An 18,470-nucleotide genomic window follows, 5' to 3' on the forward strand; every position below is an offset into this window, starting at 1 on the left:
TATATATAGACTATATAGATTATAGATACTTAGAGTAAGATAGAGCAGCCCATGTTTTGTTTTTAGGTCAACCAGGTAAACTGATGTGTCCTCGAATGCCTAGGCCTAGGGGATGGCGGGATTATCTAGATCTAAATACTTAATATAGACTATAATCTATACGTAGATCTAGATTAGATATATAGTCTATTTATAGTAGTCTAGATACTATAATACTAGATTTAGATATGTTCTTAGAATCTAGATCCAGAGCCAAATGCTACATTTAATTATTTTTAATCTAGATCTAGATGTATTGTATGTCTAAATCTAGAGCTAAATCATCCCCTTTGGGTGTCGAATGACTATTTGCGAGACCTCGCCTAAGATAATTTTTTTTTTGGGTGGGGGGCTATTTTCATCGGAAGTTGTTTTTTTTTTTTAATATATTTCTGTGTGTCTCTAACGCAGCGGTTCTCAACCTTTTAAGTTCGGCGACCCCTTTTTACAATCCCCCACTCTGCCGCGACCCCCCCCCCACACACACACATACAGCAATAGTAGAGTAGACAATAACAATCCATATTTTCGATGGTCTTAGGCGACCCCTGGCAAATGGTCAATCGACCCCCAAGGGGGTGGCGACCCACAGGTTGAGAACCCCTGCTCTAACATGTTGTAACAAGCATATGTGTTCTATAGTCGAAATACATTTATACTTTTAGATGACGTTGGTTTGGAAAATCATTCAGATTATATTATTACTGGACAAATTATGAAACGATCGTCAAGTATCAATAACATAAAAAGTGGGAGTAATAGAGATAGATCTAAGAACACTGACAAATAGCCAGGAGATACGAATGACACTTAAGTGAATGTATCATCAATGAAAGTAGACGTGATTTTTATTGGTAGTTACTTCTTTCTTTTCTCTTTTATAATTGTTATTTGAAAATGTTTGTTGCGGACCACATCTTCGTTGTTGCAGTATACTTTTTCAACAACCGAAATTACTGTCGATTAATTGCATCGTAACGCCATTGCGGAATGAAATATTTATATGGAGATGATCTAATCAGGTAAATCACATTTACCTCAGCCAATGAACGAAAAAGATTGTATGGTTGGGGTCGCCGTCTAGTTTAAAATTGGATTAGGGGGTCGAGGAGCTAAAAAGGTTGAGAACCGCTGGTCTAGTCTATATAGAATTATAGATCTAGATTCTAGATCTAGCTCTTTATCTCCCAAGCGACGATAATAGCGTCGGTCATTTTTGTAAAAGCCGATTAAGCGTCAACATTGTCGTCGGTGCATTGTTTCGTTCCTATTCTTGGTTAATGATTTTAAATGCTTATATTCTAAATCTACGTGATTTCCGCTTGCAGAAGAGTTCACGGTTTACTTCCTTCAACGTGATTTTAATATTACAGAAAGTCGTCTTTTTTTTTGTTGTTGTTTATGTTTGGAAATGGGTCGATCCTCTAAAACTTGTAGATCTAAATTATATTCAGATCAACATGTAAAAGACCTTATTGATTCAGATAACAGTGATTTGTTTTAACTGTTCATTGTGATAGTTTTACTAGTTTTAGTGTCAGTGTTACTAAACTAATGACTAATCATACTCATGAGTAGTAGATCTAGATCTAATACTTTAATTAATAGTCTAACTCTAATAACTGGTGACTGGTCTAATACTTATACTACTAACTTAGTCTTAGTAACTAGTAGTACTGTTAGATCTAGATTATTCTAGATCTAGATTTTTGATCTGAATCTGATAGTTCATAAGCTGATGAACCTGCTAAAAACTAGACATATTAGCGCAAAGAATACATCTAGATTTCTAGATTAATCTAGCTAGATTCTGGCCTGTTTCAACAAATTTGAAAAATGCAGATACGTACTAAAACAGAAAGCAATTTTACATACAGTAACATATATTCCTTCCAATAAGATTATAAGTCTAGATCTACTAATCAAGAACATTTTGCAAACTAGAACCTTGTTGATCATAGATCTAGATCCATTACTCTACTCTGGGCTACTCTTTTTTAATGTAGCCATGTCTGTGTCTGTATCACCAAACTAGAATTTAATATATTCTGTCTAGATTTATGCATGCCATATGCTTATCTGTATGTGTAAACAAAAAATATATTATTTTAAAATATTTACACTGTCTTCTTTCTTTTAAAATTTGATTATACTTGTGATAATGACATAACAGTGCATGCTATATCAAACATGATTATAGACTTTCTATATGGATTTTGCTCAGCAGATAGACTTACAATATATCAGGCTTTAAGCACCTAGCTGGATAAAAGAAGTAACAGAAATGGGCCTGTCTTTCTAAAATGAGTTTAGAGAGAAAAGTATTTTATCAGCAACTATATACCAGCTAGACCAAACTTTTTTTGTCATTAGACCAAAGATGGCCCACATTTAATTATTTATAAGAAGTAAGAATGATTATCACATTTTCTTAAACGCAACAAAAAAAAATAATTTTAAAATAAAATACCACTACAATTTTAAAACTATACACATCCAGGGGCGGACTGGCTATATAGGCATTCAGGCAAATGCCCGGTGGGCCGGAACCCAATTGGGCCAGTAGGGGCAGTGGAAGGTAAGCATGAATGCCACCAAGACTCGTAGTAAATTGTAAAAAGATTATATAATACTCTTTTATAAAAAAAACCAAAACAATCAGAGCATCATGATTGTCTAAGCGTATTAAAGGGCTACTTGTGTAATGCATTTTCCGAAATAATGTAATAGCCTACATCTGTATACACAGTGGCGTAGCATCCATGACGTGAAACGGTTTAATGAACCTGGGCCCACGACCAATAGGGGCCCATAGCTGCAAGTCATTCATTGCGCTTGTGTCAATGACTAACAACCAAAGCCCACTAAAAGGGAAAAAAAAATTAAAAGATGATTTTTGAAAAAAGCTATCCAAATATCCTCAATTTTGTATGTATGCCTAAGGAGCTGCTTTCATCCCGCTTATCTAAATGGTGACTAGCCTAATCACAATGTGCGTTAACAACAACTTAAGCTTGATCTTGAATGATTCCGTCAGCTGTGTTCAAGAAGTTGCTGCTGTCTATTCTTGGTAAAAAAATGCGTATGTGTTTTATGCTCACAACATAGCAAGATGGGGTGTCTTAAATAAAATATGGAGAGTAAAGTCTCTATTACACTATGAAAAGTTTTGTCCTACAATGTGGTCATCAAGAAAGGATGCTCTAACAAAAATGAGATTCAGTTATTTTGATGTGCTCAAGATACTATACTCCCAAAAGGAAAAAGAAGGTCATGAAGCTACAACTCTTAGAGTGTAATTAGAAACATTCAACACCGTTGAAATGAAATGATAACGACCAGAATACCAATAACATGGCTTTATTCCACAAAATTAGACCACAGTAAACAGTGAATGAAACCAGCACGTCTCGCATAACACTGATGCAGTCTATACACACATACACACTGGACATGAAACACACACACTGGGCATGACCTTCTGACATGCTGGACGCACGCAGAAAATCAACTCAGTTACACTACAACCTTATTTGTCAGCTTATCAAACTTAGCATTTATAATGATTTTGAGGAGATGTATAATTCGATCTCCCTCATATGGCATGTTGGGGGCCGGATTGCATAGAAATGCCTGGGCCGGTTTTGACTTCCAGTCTGCCCCTGTACGCATCCATCAAAGACTTAACAGTTTATTAATATTCAATAATTTCCAAATTTATCAATATTGCTGATATTTATGTGTTGTTGTTTTTTTCAGTATAAAACACAATTAATGGAATTTTTAAAAACTTCTTTTACAGATGCTCAAGATGAAAGATGTCTTAAGGTCAATTTACTTTTCAAACCTGAAACCTAAAAACCAAAATATAAATACTCGGAATCAGGTAATTGTAATGTATAATCAAAATAAAGTATGTTTTGAAGTTATGTCCTATTCAATTTATATGATGCATATGTCAATGTGTATTAGCAGATTGCAAACTAGAACTAAATTATGGACCGGTTTCCTTTTTCACCAGTAGTGACTTTCCTTTTATACACCATATCTGTGATCCAACCTTCAAAAGTAGCATCTTAGTCTTCGTACAAGTATTACTTCAGTCAGTAAAAACACATTGTCCTTAACACAGATCAACATATTTTAATGTAAAATACAAATATTCCAAATTGCTTTCTCATCAGTAAGTTAGAAAAATATTCTACTAACATTTTGTAAAGGGATTCGATTAGGATAAGGTACTGTTATAGTCAATAGTTTTTGGCACATCAACATTTTATATAGATTGTAGAAATGATGCAGGGCTTAGAAAGGCAAAAACTGATCAAGTTTATATTCCTGTGTAAGATGCGTGTCATAGAGAGGGATGTAATCTAATAGAATTGAAGTTGTTATAACAAATTAGAATAAATCCATTCTAATCTGACTTCAGAATCCTATGCAACTTGAGCAAAGATTTAACATAGTAAAAGTAGATCTGAATAAGACTGATTTGGTTGTGTTTGTCAGGGTGAGAAAGTTTTAAGTTCATAATTATCAGCTTGCAAATTCTTCATAGGGCAAAAAAACAAATACTTGGGTGGACACAGATCTTGAAAACTGCTTTAACAATTTTCGTACAAATTTGACCATTTAAGTATAACTTGGGGAAAAGAATAATCAGCTAATTGGCGCACTTGAAAACTCTGGTTTGACCTTTATATTTTTCAAAATATAAATATCTTACAATTAAATTTGGTCTGGAGGTCTAGATAATCTATATCCTGAATACACATACATCAGCAAAGTATTCCTGCATATATTCATGTTTGTTTGTAAAATTGTTTTACATGTTTCGGATGTTCCTTCAGAGTTGAAGATAATTACTTCCTAGTCCAAACCTCCCGCAGGACGACGGCAGATGGGAGTGGGCAGGGTTTGAACCTGAGACCATCGATAAGTCTGAACGACAGTCCAGCGTGCAAACCACATGACCAGGCAGCCATCCATCAAAGAGTTCAATTAATAGAATATTTTGCAAACTAGAACCTTGTAGATCATAGATCTAGATCTATTAAATGCTAGTCTAGGTTACTCTTTTTTAATTTTGCCATGTCTGTCTGTATCACCAAACTTGAGTTTTATATATTCTGACTAGATTTCCTGTGGCATTTTACGTCTAGAGAGACGATCTTTTCCCTTTGCAACTTCCTGTGTGACTAAAGAGGCCAATCCTTGATACACACCTGCGATTGCAGGTTGGGCATATGTAATCACCATGCGCTGTTGCATTTTCACCCTTCTTTCTGCTTCTGTTGTGTATGACATCTGCAATCTGTGACCCTTCCTTTATGCTCTCTCCGTGTGGATCTATCCAGTGCCACCTCTTCCCAGCTGCTAGTGTCAATTTTGAAGAGCTTCATGTCGCGTTTGCATACATCCGTATAATGTAAAACTGGGTGACCAGCGGCTCTCCTGCCTTCTATTAGATCGCCATACAGAATGTCCTGTGGAAGTCGACCTACTGGCATTCTACGAACATAGCCAAGCCAGCCAAGGCGTCTGCTGCTGATAACAGAGCGGATGTCCTGGCACCCTGCTCTTCGTAGCACTTTTTCATTGGTTATCTTATCTTGCCACCTTATTTTAAAGATGTGCCTTAGACCATGAGTAGGTTGACCATGTTTCACTTCCATACAGCAAGGTGCTCAACACACAGGTCCGGTAGATTAGGGCTTTTTAGTACTGTTAGTCAGCAATATGTTGTCCCAGACTCTTTTCTGCAACCGTGACATGGTGGCCATTGCCTTGGCTATCCTGTTATTAATGTCTTTATCCAGTAGAGTGTTGCTGGATATGATGAAGCCAAGGTAACAAAAGTGATCAACTATTTCTAGTGGTTGGCCATTAATGCTTACTTGAGGTGCAGTGTTTGTGTTTTGGACAAGTATCTTAGTTTTGCTTTGACTGATGTTTAAGCCGAACTTCTGGCAAGCAGCAGATAGTTTGTCAACCAGAGACTGTAGCTGAATATCAGAATCAGTCACAATAGCTGCATCATCAGCATACAAGAGTTCCCTGATGAGTAACTTCTTAACCTTGACTAGATTTATGCATGTGCTTAACAAGGATTTTTCAGGTATGGGGGGTGGGGTGCGCCTTGGGGCGGGTAAAAATTGTTCCTTTTTAAAAGATTTATTATCAGTAATTAAGAGCAAAGTAATTGCTCTTACAAGAAGTCATCAGCCCCATAAGAAAGAAAGTCTTTAAAAAAAAAAATTTTTGTTTATTATTAAATCTCCTGTATGTGCCATGGAAGGTAATTTTTTAATTTTAACTATTTTTAAAGGTATTAACTATCCACCTCTTGTGAAAACATTGGCTACTGTCAAGGCTTACATTGAATCTCTACCACTTTTAGATGAGCCAGAAATGTTTGGGCTCCATGAGAATGCAAACATAGCCTTTCAGTTGAATGAAACCAATGCTATACTTGGTAAGTCTTTGTTTTGCTAATGCTAGTATAGAAACATAAACAGGCGCAATTTACTGCTATATTATAATATACACACACTTACACTGGTTTTGTTCTGAAATACTTTAGTTTAGAAAATAATTCATTGTCATATAATCTTTTTTACACTGCTTTATTATGGCTTACAACATTGTAGCCATTGTTACATTTATATGTGTATTTATGTTTATGTATGTTGTGTGTGTGTTTGTTTGTTTTCTTGTAGTCTACCTTGTTCTATTGTTCAGTATGTTCACGGTTTACTCTTAAGTATGTCAGTTGTGTGTATTCACTGTGTATTAGTCTCTGCTGGTTGTTCTCTCCTTGTTTCATGTTAATAAAAATGGAGTGTAAATTTTAAACATCAGTATTTTTAGTGTATTTAACATGGAGGCAGCTTTCTAAAAGTTCTAAAATGCAAGCTGTAAGTAAAACTATCTTTAAACCAAGAATTAACCCTCCACCTCCTTTAAGTGTGAAGAAAGGGTGTGAGGAATGGAAGCTTTTCAAGCAAATGTGGCTGAACTATTGCACTATAGAGAGAATAAACGATATAGATGAAGAGTATGCCAAAGCACTGTTCTTGCACACTATTGGCCCAGAGGCATTGGCAGTATACAACAGCATCACCTTTAAACCAAAGCACAATGTTCAAGACATAATATGTGTATTTGAGCAATTTGCAATTTTTGCAACCATATGGAAGAGTCATTAATAAGAGACTGAATGGTAGTTGTTGGCATCAGAGACACAAGGACAAAGAAAGAACTCTTACAAGAACATAAACTAACACCCAAGACTTGTATAGAAATCTGCAAGGCAAATGAAGCTGCTGACTTGCAACTAAAGGTACTAGAAACAGGTACATCTGATGCCTCACCTCCTCAGGATGAGGCGTTCGCTGTTTTGTCTCGCAAAAATATTCTACAACAGAATGCTGCTCATAAACAGCGCAAATGTAAATTTTGTGGACAAAATCACCCATTTAAAAAGGAACTGTGTCCTGCATGGGGTAAAATATGTAATATCTGTAAACAAAAAAATTGTTTTGGCATTCAATGCAACCAAAAGAAACTGCAATGTGTACAGGAGGACAGTGATGATTGTTATTCATTATCTTCTAGTGATGAGGCTGTGCTTGCTGTACAAGGTGGACCAAACAATAAGATCATAAAAGCTGAAATGATCATAGCTGGTGAGAAGATTGTGTGTCAGATTGACTCAAGTGGAAAAGTACAACTCGTAGTACAAAATCCAAAGACCAACAAGAGATATCGTGTTGATTTCGTGGTTGTGAAAGATGACTTAACTCCCCTGTTAGGGAAGAAAACGTCAGAAAAAATGGGACTAATTACAATAAACTATCATACTTTTGAAAGTGTTGATAAGCCTCTACCAAGGTTATCGACAAAAATAGTTGAACAGTTCTCTGATGTATTAGATGATCAGCAGGGTGAATTACCTGGTGTTGTACACTTAGAAGTGAATCCTGTCATAACACCAGTTACATGTCCATCTGGTCATGTACCTTTAGCTATGCAGGCTAAAGTAAAGTCTGAGTTAGAACTGCTAACAGAAAAAGGAATCATTGTGCCTGTTGATAAACTTACTGACTGGGTCAGTTGAATGTGATTGCAACTAAAAAATCTGGGAAACTCCGTATCTTTTTAGATCCTTGTCCTCTCAGCAAGGCACTTAAAAGAGAATGTTTTTCCCTTCCAGTAATGGAAGACTTGCTTCCTAGAATATCTGAAATCCTTTTCATATGTTATACTTTTATGCAAACAAGGTTTACTATATAGTAACTAAAGAATTTTATATTTACTGATTTTTAAATTCATATTAGTTAAAAGATTATTGGATATTTGTACATCAAATCCATGTCTAATTTATAGATCATCTTTTTATGAACAATTATCAATACAAAAACAGAATAGTTTCACCAACTTACACTAGAATCCAACTAAAATTCTAATCAATTTACACTAGCATCCAACTCATATTCTTATCAATTTACACTAACATCAAACATATTTTGCTTTTGATCTTACTAGAAAAGTTTTTATGAATATTTACATCTTACAAATATCCATATGTTAAGCTTTACATGTTCATTAAAGACTTACTTTGCTAAGTTATTGGTTTTCCTTGTTGATTAGGCAACTCGTTCTTTGCTGTAATGGCACTAGGGAAGAAGAGCACTTTTTAAAAATTCATATGGGGAAATGTGACTTTCTGTGTATTTTATTAGATTGTGTTTTTTTTTTGATCTGACAAAGCTCATAAATATAATTGCTCTATAATTTAAAAAAACAACAACAAAGACTCACATATTTTAACTAAGTGCAGTGATAAAGAAATGGTTTTAAGCCATTAACCTTAGTCACTGTCTCATATCAAGAAACTTGTCATAAGTTTTTTTCAAAGAATCTTGTAAGAATTTACTTAAGTGTCATATTACTCTTTAAATTACAGGTCTTATGGTGTTGTCTTATGGGAACTGTTGACAGAAGAAGTACCCTACAAAGATGTGGATTCTTCTGCTATCATCTGGGGAGTGGGAAGCAATATCCTTCACCTTCCTGTTCCAGGCACTTGCCCAGAGGGCTTTAAATTGCTGATGAGGCAGTGCTGGTAAAGTATTTTTATCTGCTTATGATTTAAAGAACAGTTTCTTTTAAGATAACAAGCTAGAGATTAGAATGTTATGCAGTCTTAGGGGGTGGGGGGCTATATATGCTTGCAATCTAGCAATTCACAATAGCAAATACATTTTTAACAGCCATCCTATCAACAATTTATCCTGCCATTATAATTTTATAATTGAGACTTTAACATGTCTAGTTTTCCCTTTTTTTTGTTTCATTTTGTCAGATTAAATAAAAACAAACAAACATTGTCTTTCACATTAGAAAAATTTCAATACATAAAGATTAGAGGCTTAGGAAGCTCTAGAAATCACATTTTAGGATCAAGTTCTAGGATCATATTTCAGATCAAGCAGGTGCTTTGTAAACAAAATTCAGATTGAGTCAATTCTCAGATTTAAAATTCTAATCAAGCCCCTTTAGTTAGCTATCCAAGGGGTTTATGCCATAGAGCCACACATCCCACAATTTAGTATTAAGACATGTACATTAAAGGATGCAGCTTAGGATGAAACTCATTCATTAGTCACAAACATTATCCAAATATAAATCCCTAGTGCACCATGTCCTTCTTTCTTTTTGAAATTAATATAGATCATTGAGAAGGGATATAATGAGTAGATAGCATTGTATAAAAAAATGTACAAGATTTAAATTCATTTATTGATTAAAATGAAAGGATATGTGAAGTGTAATCACTTTTTTTTCAATAAAATAATTCGCACACCAAACCAATGAGTAATACCAGAGAATGTAATTGTATTATCTTCCATAAAAAACATTAGCTTACAAAGATGGCAGGCTGATTCCTAATATTGTTTCATAAACTTTGCTATGAAAGTTATCAAAAAGATTTCCAAGGTTTACCTGTTTATTAATATCCTTGATTAAGAGAGAGTTAAAACAAATAATTAATAAGGGGAATATGTTATAATATGTATGAGACTAATCAGATATTAAAGAAACATCACAGATTTGAAAATTTGCCTTTTTTTTTAAATATTGTAAACTTTGTTTCAATAACCTGAATGATGACTGCAACCCAACTTGTATTATTTTCAGGTATTTTATGCCTCATGGTATTACAGCGGACCATCAAGGAAATATTTGGTTAACAGATGTAGCAATGCATCAGGTAAAACATTTCTTTGTTGTTCTTCTCAACATGTGTTAAACAAATTGAATTGATCTTATTGACAACATAAAAGCTTTAAAAAAAACACAAGAATTCTAACACTGAATATTATAGCACTTGATATCAGATGAAAAAAATGTAACAAAATAATTAATTTGTTTTAGTTATGTAAGATTGATTTCCTTCACTACTGTACTTTCTTTTGGTCTACAAATTAATATAATTTTGTTTCTCTTTAGGTTTTTAAAATACCACCAGGTCAGACTGTACCAAAAATGACACTAGGACAGAAGTTCCAACATGGTGAAGATACAAATCTTTTTTGTAAACCTACTGATGTAGCTGTTCTTATGTCTGGAGAGTTTTTTGTATCTGATGGGTAATACTAGGCTTTGCAATTAATTGTAATTATATATTGTGTCAGCAAATATTGCTTTAAATAAATGAGTCCATTGATACTGATTAGGCATTAAAAAATATATTTTAAATTTGAATTTTGAATTATGTAAAAATAATCAAATCTTGATTGTTTTATTACAAGCCTACTTTTTGTAAAACAGGTACTGTAATAGCAGAGTTCTGAAATTTTCCAAAGATGGAACTTTTTTGATGTCCTTTGGGAAAAGGAATGTTCAGTTTGGTGCAGGTAACTTCCTAAATATATATCTGATTATTAGTTTGATGTGCATGATTTTCAAGTCATGTTTCATGATAACAATTTAAAACTATAAAACCAGATACCATATGAATTGTATTCAATAGCCACATTTTGTGGTATGCCCTTCGAACTCATCAGGATTGTTTTGAGTTTGAACACTGCCATCCCCTGTCATCCTGCAGGAGGTTTGGGTTAGAACATAGTTATGTTTAGTTCTGAAGGAACATCCAGAACTTAAAAAAAATATTAAGCAAAATAAAGATTTTAAGCTAAATAAATTAGGTTACATAAATGTGCTTAGCTTGGTTGGTTTTTCCCCTTATCAGCATTTTATAAAGTTCAAACTATGTTTCTACTGGTACATAGCTAATAGAAGATGAGACTTCATTATTTTGTAAACAAAGAAAAATGTGACAATATCACCATTAATATTTTATTGTAGATTTTGGTCAGTAGTTTGCTGCATTATCAAACAGCTCATTTTTTGTTCTATAGGAGGTTTACTGTATGCTGTGAATGGTCCTGCTTTTGATGGTCCCATTGATACAACTGTCCAGGGTTTCACATCAGACATAAATACTGGAGATTTGTTGGAAATGTGGAATGTACCAGATGTAAAGTTCTATTTCATGTGACAACAAAACTCAGCTTAGTTTAACTACAAATAGCTAATCTCTCTCATTGTAACATAATTTATCAAAGTTATGTTTTATTTATTTATTCTTATTCAACTTTTACAAAGTAAAAATGTTTTGAATGTATTGACCTCGTGGGAAACTACATTAAAATCTCCACAATCTTTCAGAACATGCGAAACCCACATTATGTAGCAGCAGATCCAGTAACACGTAGCATCTATGTAGGGGAATTGGACCCTGAAAGTGTTTGGAAGTTTAGCAGACCTGTTACAGTACAGTCAAGTTCACAGCATAACAAAGGTAAATAAGGAAGATTGCTTTCACATTCACCTGGTAATGAATGTTGATGTGAATGTTCATTTGTAAAGTCTGTTATTAGTTTATAATTGGCTGTTAAAAAGTTTGCATCAGTATTAATCTAAATATGTACTTGTGATCTGTACTACTCTCTGAATGAAACGTCCTGGACTCTTTTATTGTCTATAATTTTATCACTTTCCTTAGAGACATGTAAAAGCAAATTGAATCCGATTAGAAGTGCAAGCAATGATTGTAATACAGAAAGAAAATCTTTTCAATAATTGAATTTATTGTGTTGAGTGGTCATTGTGAACTACTAGCTTACTCTTTATTAGAGCAAAGAAAATGGTAGAAGTAAAATAACTTAGACTTTGCTTCGGCTCAACTGAAGTTTACAAATAGCTGTGTAGATTTTTCAAGAAATTTCCTAGTTTCATAAGGTGAAAAGTAATTTGTGTAGACATCTTAGGAAAAGCTACAATGCCTTAACTTTATTCAATTTTATGCCACAGTTGAGGAAAGTACTCAGAGCCAGTTACTGTCAGCAATCCATTGGACCAGAGTGAAACCAATACCACAGAGTTGTCTGAGGCTATCAAAGATAGCAGTGATGTCTCTCCCTCTGTCATCAATTGGCATCTTACTTGTGGTACCAGTCATCTTGTTGCTACTTCTAGTCAGGGCACATCAGTCTGGTGTTATACATTTTTTTTTAGTTTTAGTTTTTAGCTAGATTGAATGAAATTTAAAACATTTTTTATATTATAAAATTACAGAATTTTTAATCCTTTCCTCTAGTTTAATGATCAATACTCTAAAATGAAATAAAAATTATTGGGCGGTTTATAATATATTCAGGTCATTTAAAAACCTTTACAACATAACAGGCATTTAATTTTTTAAATTCTTTTTGTTAAAATTTGGATGTTTTCTACAATTTAATATTTGTTCTTTCTTTTTTTTTTTCATTAGGAAAATTTAAATGTTATGGACATGGAAAGAAGGGAAAGGTTTTTAACCTTAAAGGCTTTACTTGGAATTCTCATAAAGGCTTTGATAGACTTAGTACTGAGGAAAGTGATCATGAGGTTGACCCAGATGATTTAGATGATAAAGACTATTTGACACCTCCCAAGACGAATAAAGCATAGCCTCAAGTTCAAGGCTGACTAAATTGTGTAAATTAATCTTTTTTTTTCTTTGTTATTAGTTGTTCATATCATTTTCAGATTCAACTTGTAAACAAGTTTAAACCCTGACTGTATTCTGCCATTACAGTCAGGGTTTAAACTTGTTTACAAGTTGAATCTGATACCAACTAAATCTCATAAACACATAATTAACCATAGACCCACCTCATGTAAAAAAAAATGTTTTACATATTTCGGATGTTCTTTCAGAGTTGAAGATAGTTTACTTCCTAGTCCAAATCTCCCGCAGGACGACGGGGGATGGGAGTGGGCAGGGTTTGAACCCGGGACCATCGATAAATCCAAACGACAGTCCAGCGTGCAAACCGCACGACCAGGCAGCCATATTACATGTTATTAGTTGTAAGTTGTATTACAATAACTAAGTGATTTTGAGCTCATAAAATTTCAAAATAAAATTATAAAATGCTTTTGTCATTCTAAAAAAGAAAAAAAGATTACTATGTTGGATTTTTTTTGGATAGCAAAGGCTATTTGTCCTTTTTATTTCAATATGTGATATCAAAATTTTTAATTCATTAATTTGTTCAATATTTGTCGAAAGTTTGCTTTTGAATAAAATATTTATCAGCATTATTATCATTTAATAAGTATATTTTGTTTTTTAATTTTATGAATGATTTGATGTTATAATGCCAGGTCATTTACAAAGCACACGCCTGCCAACTTTCTTTTTGCAATGATTCTCAAAACTTAATTAGCTACCAAATGATTGTTTGCTCACTTGGTTGTGATGATTCAACATTCCTGTTATGTTCCACCATTTCCTTCTTCAATTCTAAAGCTGGCTTTATTTCATCTAGTGAACGTACCATTAGTGTTAGTGACCCTGGCAAACTAGCCATTTTATGCACAATTTTAAAATGTTCATATGGATAATATGGTTAGTTTTTTTATAGCATTTTTGACTACATGGAGTTCCAGACAACTTTCCATGTTGCTGGTCCCTTTCTCATGTCATTATTAAATCTTATTTAAAAAACAAAAAAAAAATTTGTTAGATGGTAACATTGTCCAAATTGTTACTAGTTTTATGTAATGTGTTTGAAAACTATGACTTCCTTAGATTGACTACTAGACTCTCATTCATGTATTGCATTTCTTTATTTTAAAATCTTGTTAAGGCTTGTTTAAAATCTCTCGACACTCAACTTTTTATGCCATATTACAATGTTTATTTGTTAATTCAATTGTTTAGTCAAATGTTTGTTTTCCAAAGTGTTACTATTTGGTGCAATCAAAATATTTAGTGGCATTTTACATACAAACACTGGTAGTTGAAATCAGTAGCACATTTTAGCTAATTTCTGATGAATCAAAATAAAAATGTCATGATATAAAAATAATTTTAAATTTAAAAACCTATATGAAAAAAATTGTATTTTTTGTAAATATAGTTACAGTTATATTGAATAGAATTATTTATGTTAGCAACTTTTGAATGCATCACATAATTTTAATTTGACACAGAAACTGAAAATCATTTCAATTAAAGATTGTTGACTGTTGTTTCACCTCAGATGAATTGATTACATTTTAAGAGGTTATCAGATATTTATATTTATGACATACAATCTTTTTGTTATGTTATGAGTTGTTTTTGTTTTTATTTTCTACATGTTCAGGGTATAAAGTTCTAGTGCATACATACGTAGATTTCAACCCACATTTTTTTAGTTCTTACTTGTGTATTTACATACATGTACTAAGAACTAATATGAAATTACAACTTAATCATTTTTTGTGTGATTTTTATGTATTCGAACCAATTTTTATTTTAAATTAGCACAAGTTAAATCTGTTGATCAGAATTTTTTTCCTTGGTAATAGTTATATTTATACTCAAACCCATTTGATGTTACTTCTGCAAAGATTTATAGACACTCAGAGGATATGATATTAGCATGGTAGACACAATTAAACTTTTAAGGCAGAGTTTTGGAATTAAAGCTAAAATTTTAAAATAAATCAAAAACATTGATAAACAAGCTGTTTACTGCTAGTTTAGTGCATCAATCCATTGTCTGCTTTTGATTTAGTCTTTGGTTCTTGATTTCTATGCTGCACTGTGTCAATAACTTTACTTTTTTAGAGCAGTTCTATTAATCTCTTTCAAATACTATTTGCTTATACTAATCAGAATGTAAGATTTAATGGGTTTGATATTTGTTTCAACTGGTGATGGTCCCCCTAAAGTATTGTATTAGTACTTCAAAACTTACTTATGTACAGTTTCATTAATTAATTATATTTTTTAGGCTGTTGAAGGTTTATCAATTGATTTTTTTTTATCTGGTGGAGACATTTAACCATTTTGTTTTTGCCACAAAAAAAAATTGAACTTGTCTGTTTTGAAAAATGAAATCAAAAGTGAATGATCACCTAGTCTTTGAAAGTTCAAAATATTTGTACTACTTTATTGATGTCATGTACTCACATAATATTTGTGTGTTAGTGTTTGTCTTAACATGTTGATGTTGTTTTGTGATATCTATATCAACATTGTCTCTTGTTGGTGGGGTATGCAAGACATTGGTTCTATGCTGTTGGTAAAAATTTCTCATCCTTCATTGACTTCCAATGTACTCCACCTTGCACTTAGAGTGTTTTATGGAGTGCTAGAAATCTAAAAAGTATCCCAGTCATAATAGAAGATTTAGAGCATTTCATTTTTACTTTGCTCTTTTTTTTTTTATTGTGTATGTTCTTAATTGTAATCAACATCTGACGGTGCTACATAATGTTTTATTTAATGACTGAGCATAATGCTTAATTTGATTTTAATGTGGCTAAGATTCAAGAAACATGTTTATAAGTTCATTGCTAAAAACACCTGGTGCAGAGTACATGTGTATTTAATCTCTGAATGAAATGGGACTAACAATGACTTTCAAAATAGGGATGTCATTTGTTTCTCAAATGTTAGTAGCATAGAAAACATGGACTGTGTGGTCTATTTATCTTAATGTGTGTTTGATGTATTGTAAGTGATCATATGTAACAGTTATGGGTATAGAGAATAAAATACAAAATATTTAACTCATTATGTTGTTTCATTTTTCTTAAATAGATGACAAGACTTGAATTAATCCACCATTATGAAACTGCCAATCATACCTGCTTAAGCACAATTTAAGGTTCCCTCAGACTGACTTTATTAAAGCTAATCTTGAGATAAAAAAAAAAAACTTCATCATTTAGCTTTAAAAAAAATAATAACATGCTTTTCTTTAGGTTAAGAAATTAATATCTGGTTAATAGTTAATGAATGTCAGGGTAGGTTATGTTGACAGTGCAGTGTGAATAATCAAGATCAAATAGCTCTTAGACCTGAGTGGACTTATGTTTTGAAATTTCATACTTACATCATAATGAGAAAGTAATGTTCTCATTTCACTAATTAAATATTTGAACCACAAAGCAAGGAATCTTTAAATGCAGACAAATATCAAGTAATTTTTGTGATTATTTTACAAAAAGGAATGATAAATCTTCATTTTCATTTCTTAGTTGTAAAACATGTGAAGAGATTTAAGTCAATTTGAAACATGAGAGTTTTGATACCTGCTGCTGAAAAACCTCTTTACCTATCCCTTAGTCTGTTGGACCATTGGGGCACCATGCAAGATTTGTTCACCATCTTTCTCCTTTCCACTAGTCTTTTACCTTAGTTAGAACCTCTTTCAATGGCAGGCCCATCTATTCTTTTATGTACTTTATCTTTCCATCACTTTCTTTCTGCCTCTTCTTCTTTTTCCTGGTACTGTTCCCTGAAGGAAGGTCTTAGCGAGCCTCGAAGACTTTGTAATATAGCAATAGATTTTTAGCTCAAGTTTTTTTATGATAGCAGGTCATCATGGGGTCTAATCGCTGCAGTAGCCCTGCCTCTAATATCTTTGTGATGCGGTTTTAAATGTGATACCTAGGATCCTTCTGTAGCAGCTCAATTCCATTGCTAGGATCCTCCTCTCTAGCTCTGCAGTCAGTGTCCAAGACTCACAAGCATATTGTTATAAACCTGGTGGTGGAACAGATGGGGGTAGTGGTGTGTGTGTAGTCAGCCGACGCAAATCGCCCCAGTCCAGCGCAGGACGAGCGGTCAACTGTGACCAGTGACAGTACATGCTAGTTCGGCAACGACCTGTGTGTAAATATTACGCACGCAAGTCACGGCGATTGTGATCATTCTGAGTGGTCAAGAACGTTCCATCCGATTCTAGAAGGCCAGTAGAGACAGTATATAAGAGCGAGTGTGTCAGAAAGACTGGACTTCACGTTACCTCGCAATGTGACCAGTACGAGGCGAAGTTAGAAACAGTACGGTGTGTGAATTCAGGCGGAGCAAGGCTAGGTTTTTGGACAGTTTGTGTAATATTGTTGCCAACTGTAGAGTGTTGTATTGTATTTGAAATTAAATTGCTACTGTTACTTTGGAGCCCTGAGTTGTCAGGTTCTTTAAGTTCGTTGTGTCGTGTGGTGCAGTTTGAAGAAAGCCTGGATAGCGAGATTCGTAACAATATAAAACACTTGCAGGTAAACATTGAAAAGTAGGCATGCTGATGCCTTGGTAGTAAGGGCACCTTAATTCCCTAAGTAATGCTGCCTATAATATAGCTTTAAAAAGAAAAGGACAATGGGCATTGGTGAAATCTAAATTTTCAAAACAGGATCCTTTCTTTACATTTAGCAGCTCAAAGGTAGATCCAAAACATTTTTTATGGGTCGAAAGTCGAGAGGCACTGAAGAAAGGGTCGTCCAAAGCAAAGCTGGCTGCACAAGGAAAAAAGGCCACTCTATGGACATCCTGCTAATAATAATAAGGCTAGTCTTAGAGTCCGAAGATCAGTGAGGAATGCAGTATTTCCCATATTTTGCCACATCCAGGCAAAGCATAACCATTGTCCGCAGATGGTCGATTTAGATTTTCTTTTCGCCGTCTGCGTTTGTCCTCGACAGGGCACAGCAGATTTTCTTTTGGTTTTAAAATGTGTATCCCGCTGCCTTCGTAAGTGACCTCCAGCTGTCTCGTTCTGAGGCCGCATGCAACCAGGTGCTCTCTTCTGTCAGCCAAGGAAAGTTGACGCCTAACCTGGTCTTTGAAGCGTTTCCGCGGAAAAAAAAATGGGGGTGGGGAGGATTTAGATCTAGTTGCGCCATACATCTAGAATCTATGTAAGAAGAATAGATCTACAGAAAACTGACAAAGAAAATGAAATTCGGGATATTAAAATACGTTTAATCTTTAAATTAAATAAAACCTATTGATGTATTGAAAAATATCCTTGGTAACTGATAATTTAGTTTAATTTCGTGGCTTTTAAAAAGAAAAAAACTTTTTAAGCTTACAT

The 18,470-nt window shown here is 33.7% G+C and overlaps 1 protein-coding gene across 7 annotated transcripts; it reads left to right on the forward strand.

The window, feature by feature from the left end:
* Positions 1-1,376: 1,376 nt before the first annotated feature.
* LOC129922304 (peptidyl-glycine alpha-amidating monooxygenase B-like) lies at positions 1,377-16,161 on the forward strand. Of its 7 annotated transcripts, none has more exons than XM_056007823.1 (13): positions 1,377-1,501; positions 2,264-2,447; positions 3,842-3,925; positions 6,368-6,514; positions 9,008-9,079; positions 9,115-9,166; positions 10,243-10,315; positions 10,555-10,694; positions 10,876-10,961; positions 11,469-11,587; positions 11,779-11,911; positions 12,424-12,560; positions 12,884-16,161. In XM_056007823.1, exons 5-13 carry the CDS (start codon positions 9,061-9,063, stop codon positions 13,016-13,018), a joined length of 894 nt encoding a protein of 297 aa, XP_055863798.1. In that variant the 5' UTR covers positions 1,377-1,501; positions 2,264-2,447; positions 3,842-3,925; positions 6,368-6,514; positions 9,008-9,060; the 3' UTR covers positions 13,019-16,161. The 7 variants fall into 7 exon arrangements, 6 of the variants coding, with proteins under 6 accessions (XP_055863798.1, XP_055863797.1, XP_055863802.1 ...); XM_056007822.1 differs by having other exon boundaries at positions 2,267-2,447; XM_056007825.1 differs by having other exon boundaries at positions 1,391-1,529; positions 2,267-2,447.
* Positions 16,162-18,470: the final 2,309 nt, after the last annotated feature.

Source organism: Biomphalaria glabrata, chromosome 13 (genome assembly GCF_947242115.1).
Source record: "Biomphalaria glabrata chromosome 13, xgBioGlab47.1, whole genome shotgun sequence".
Lineage (NCBI taxonomy): Eukaryota > Metazoa > Mollusca > Gastropoda > Planorbidae > Biomphalaria > Biomphalaria glabrata.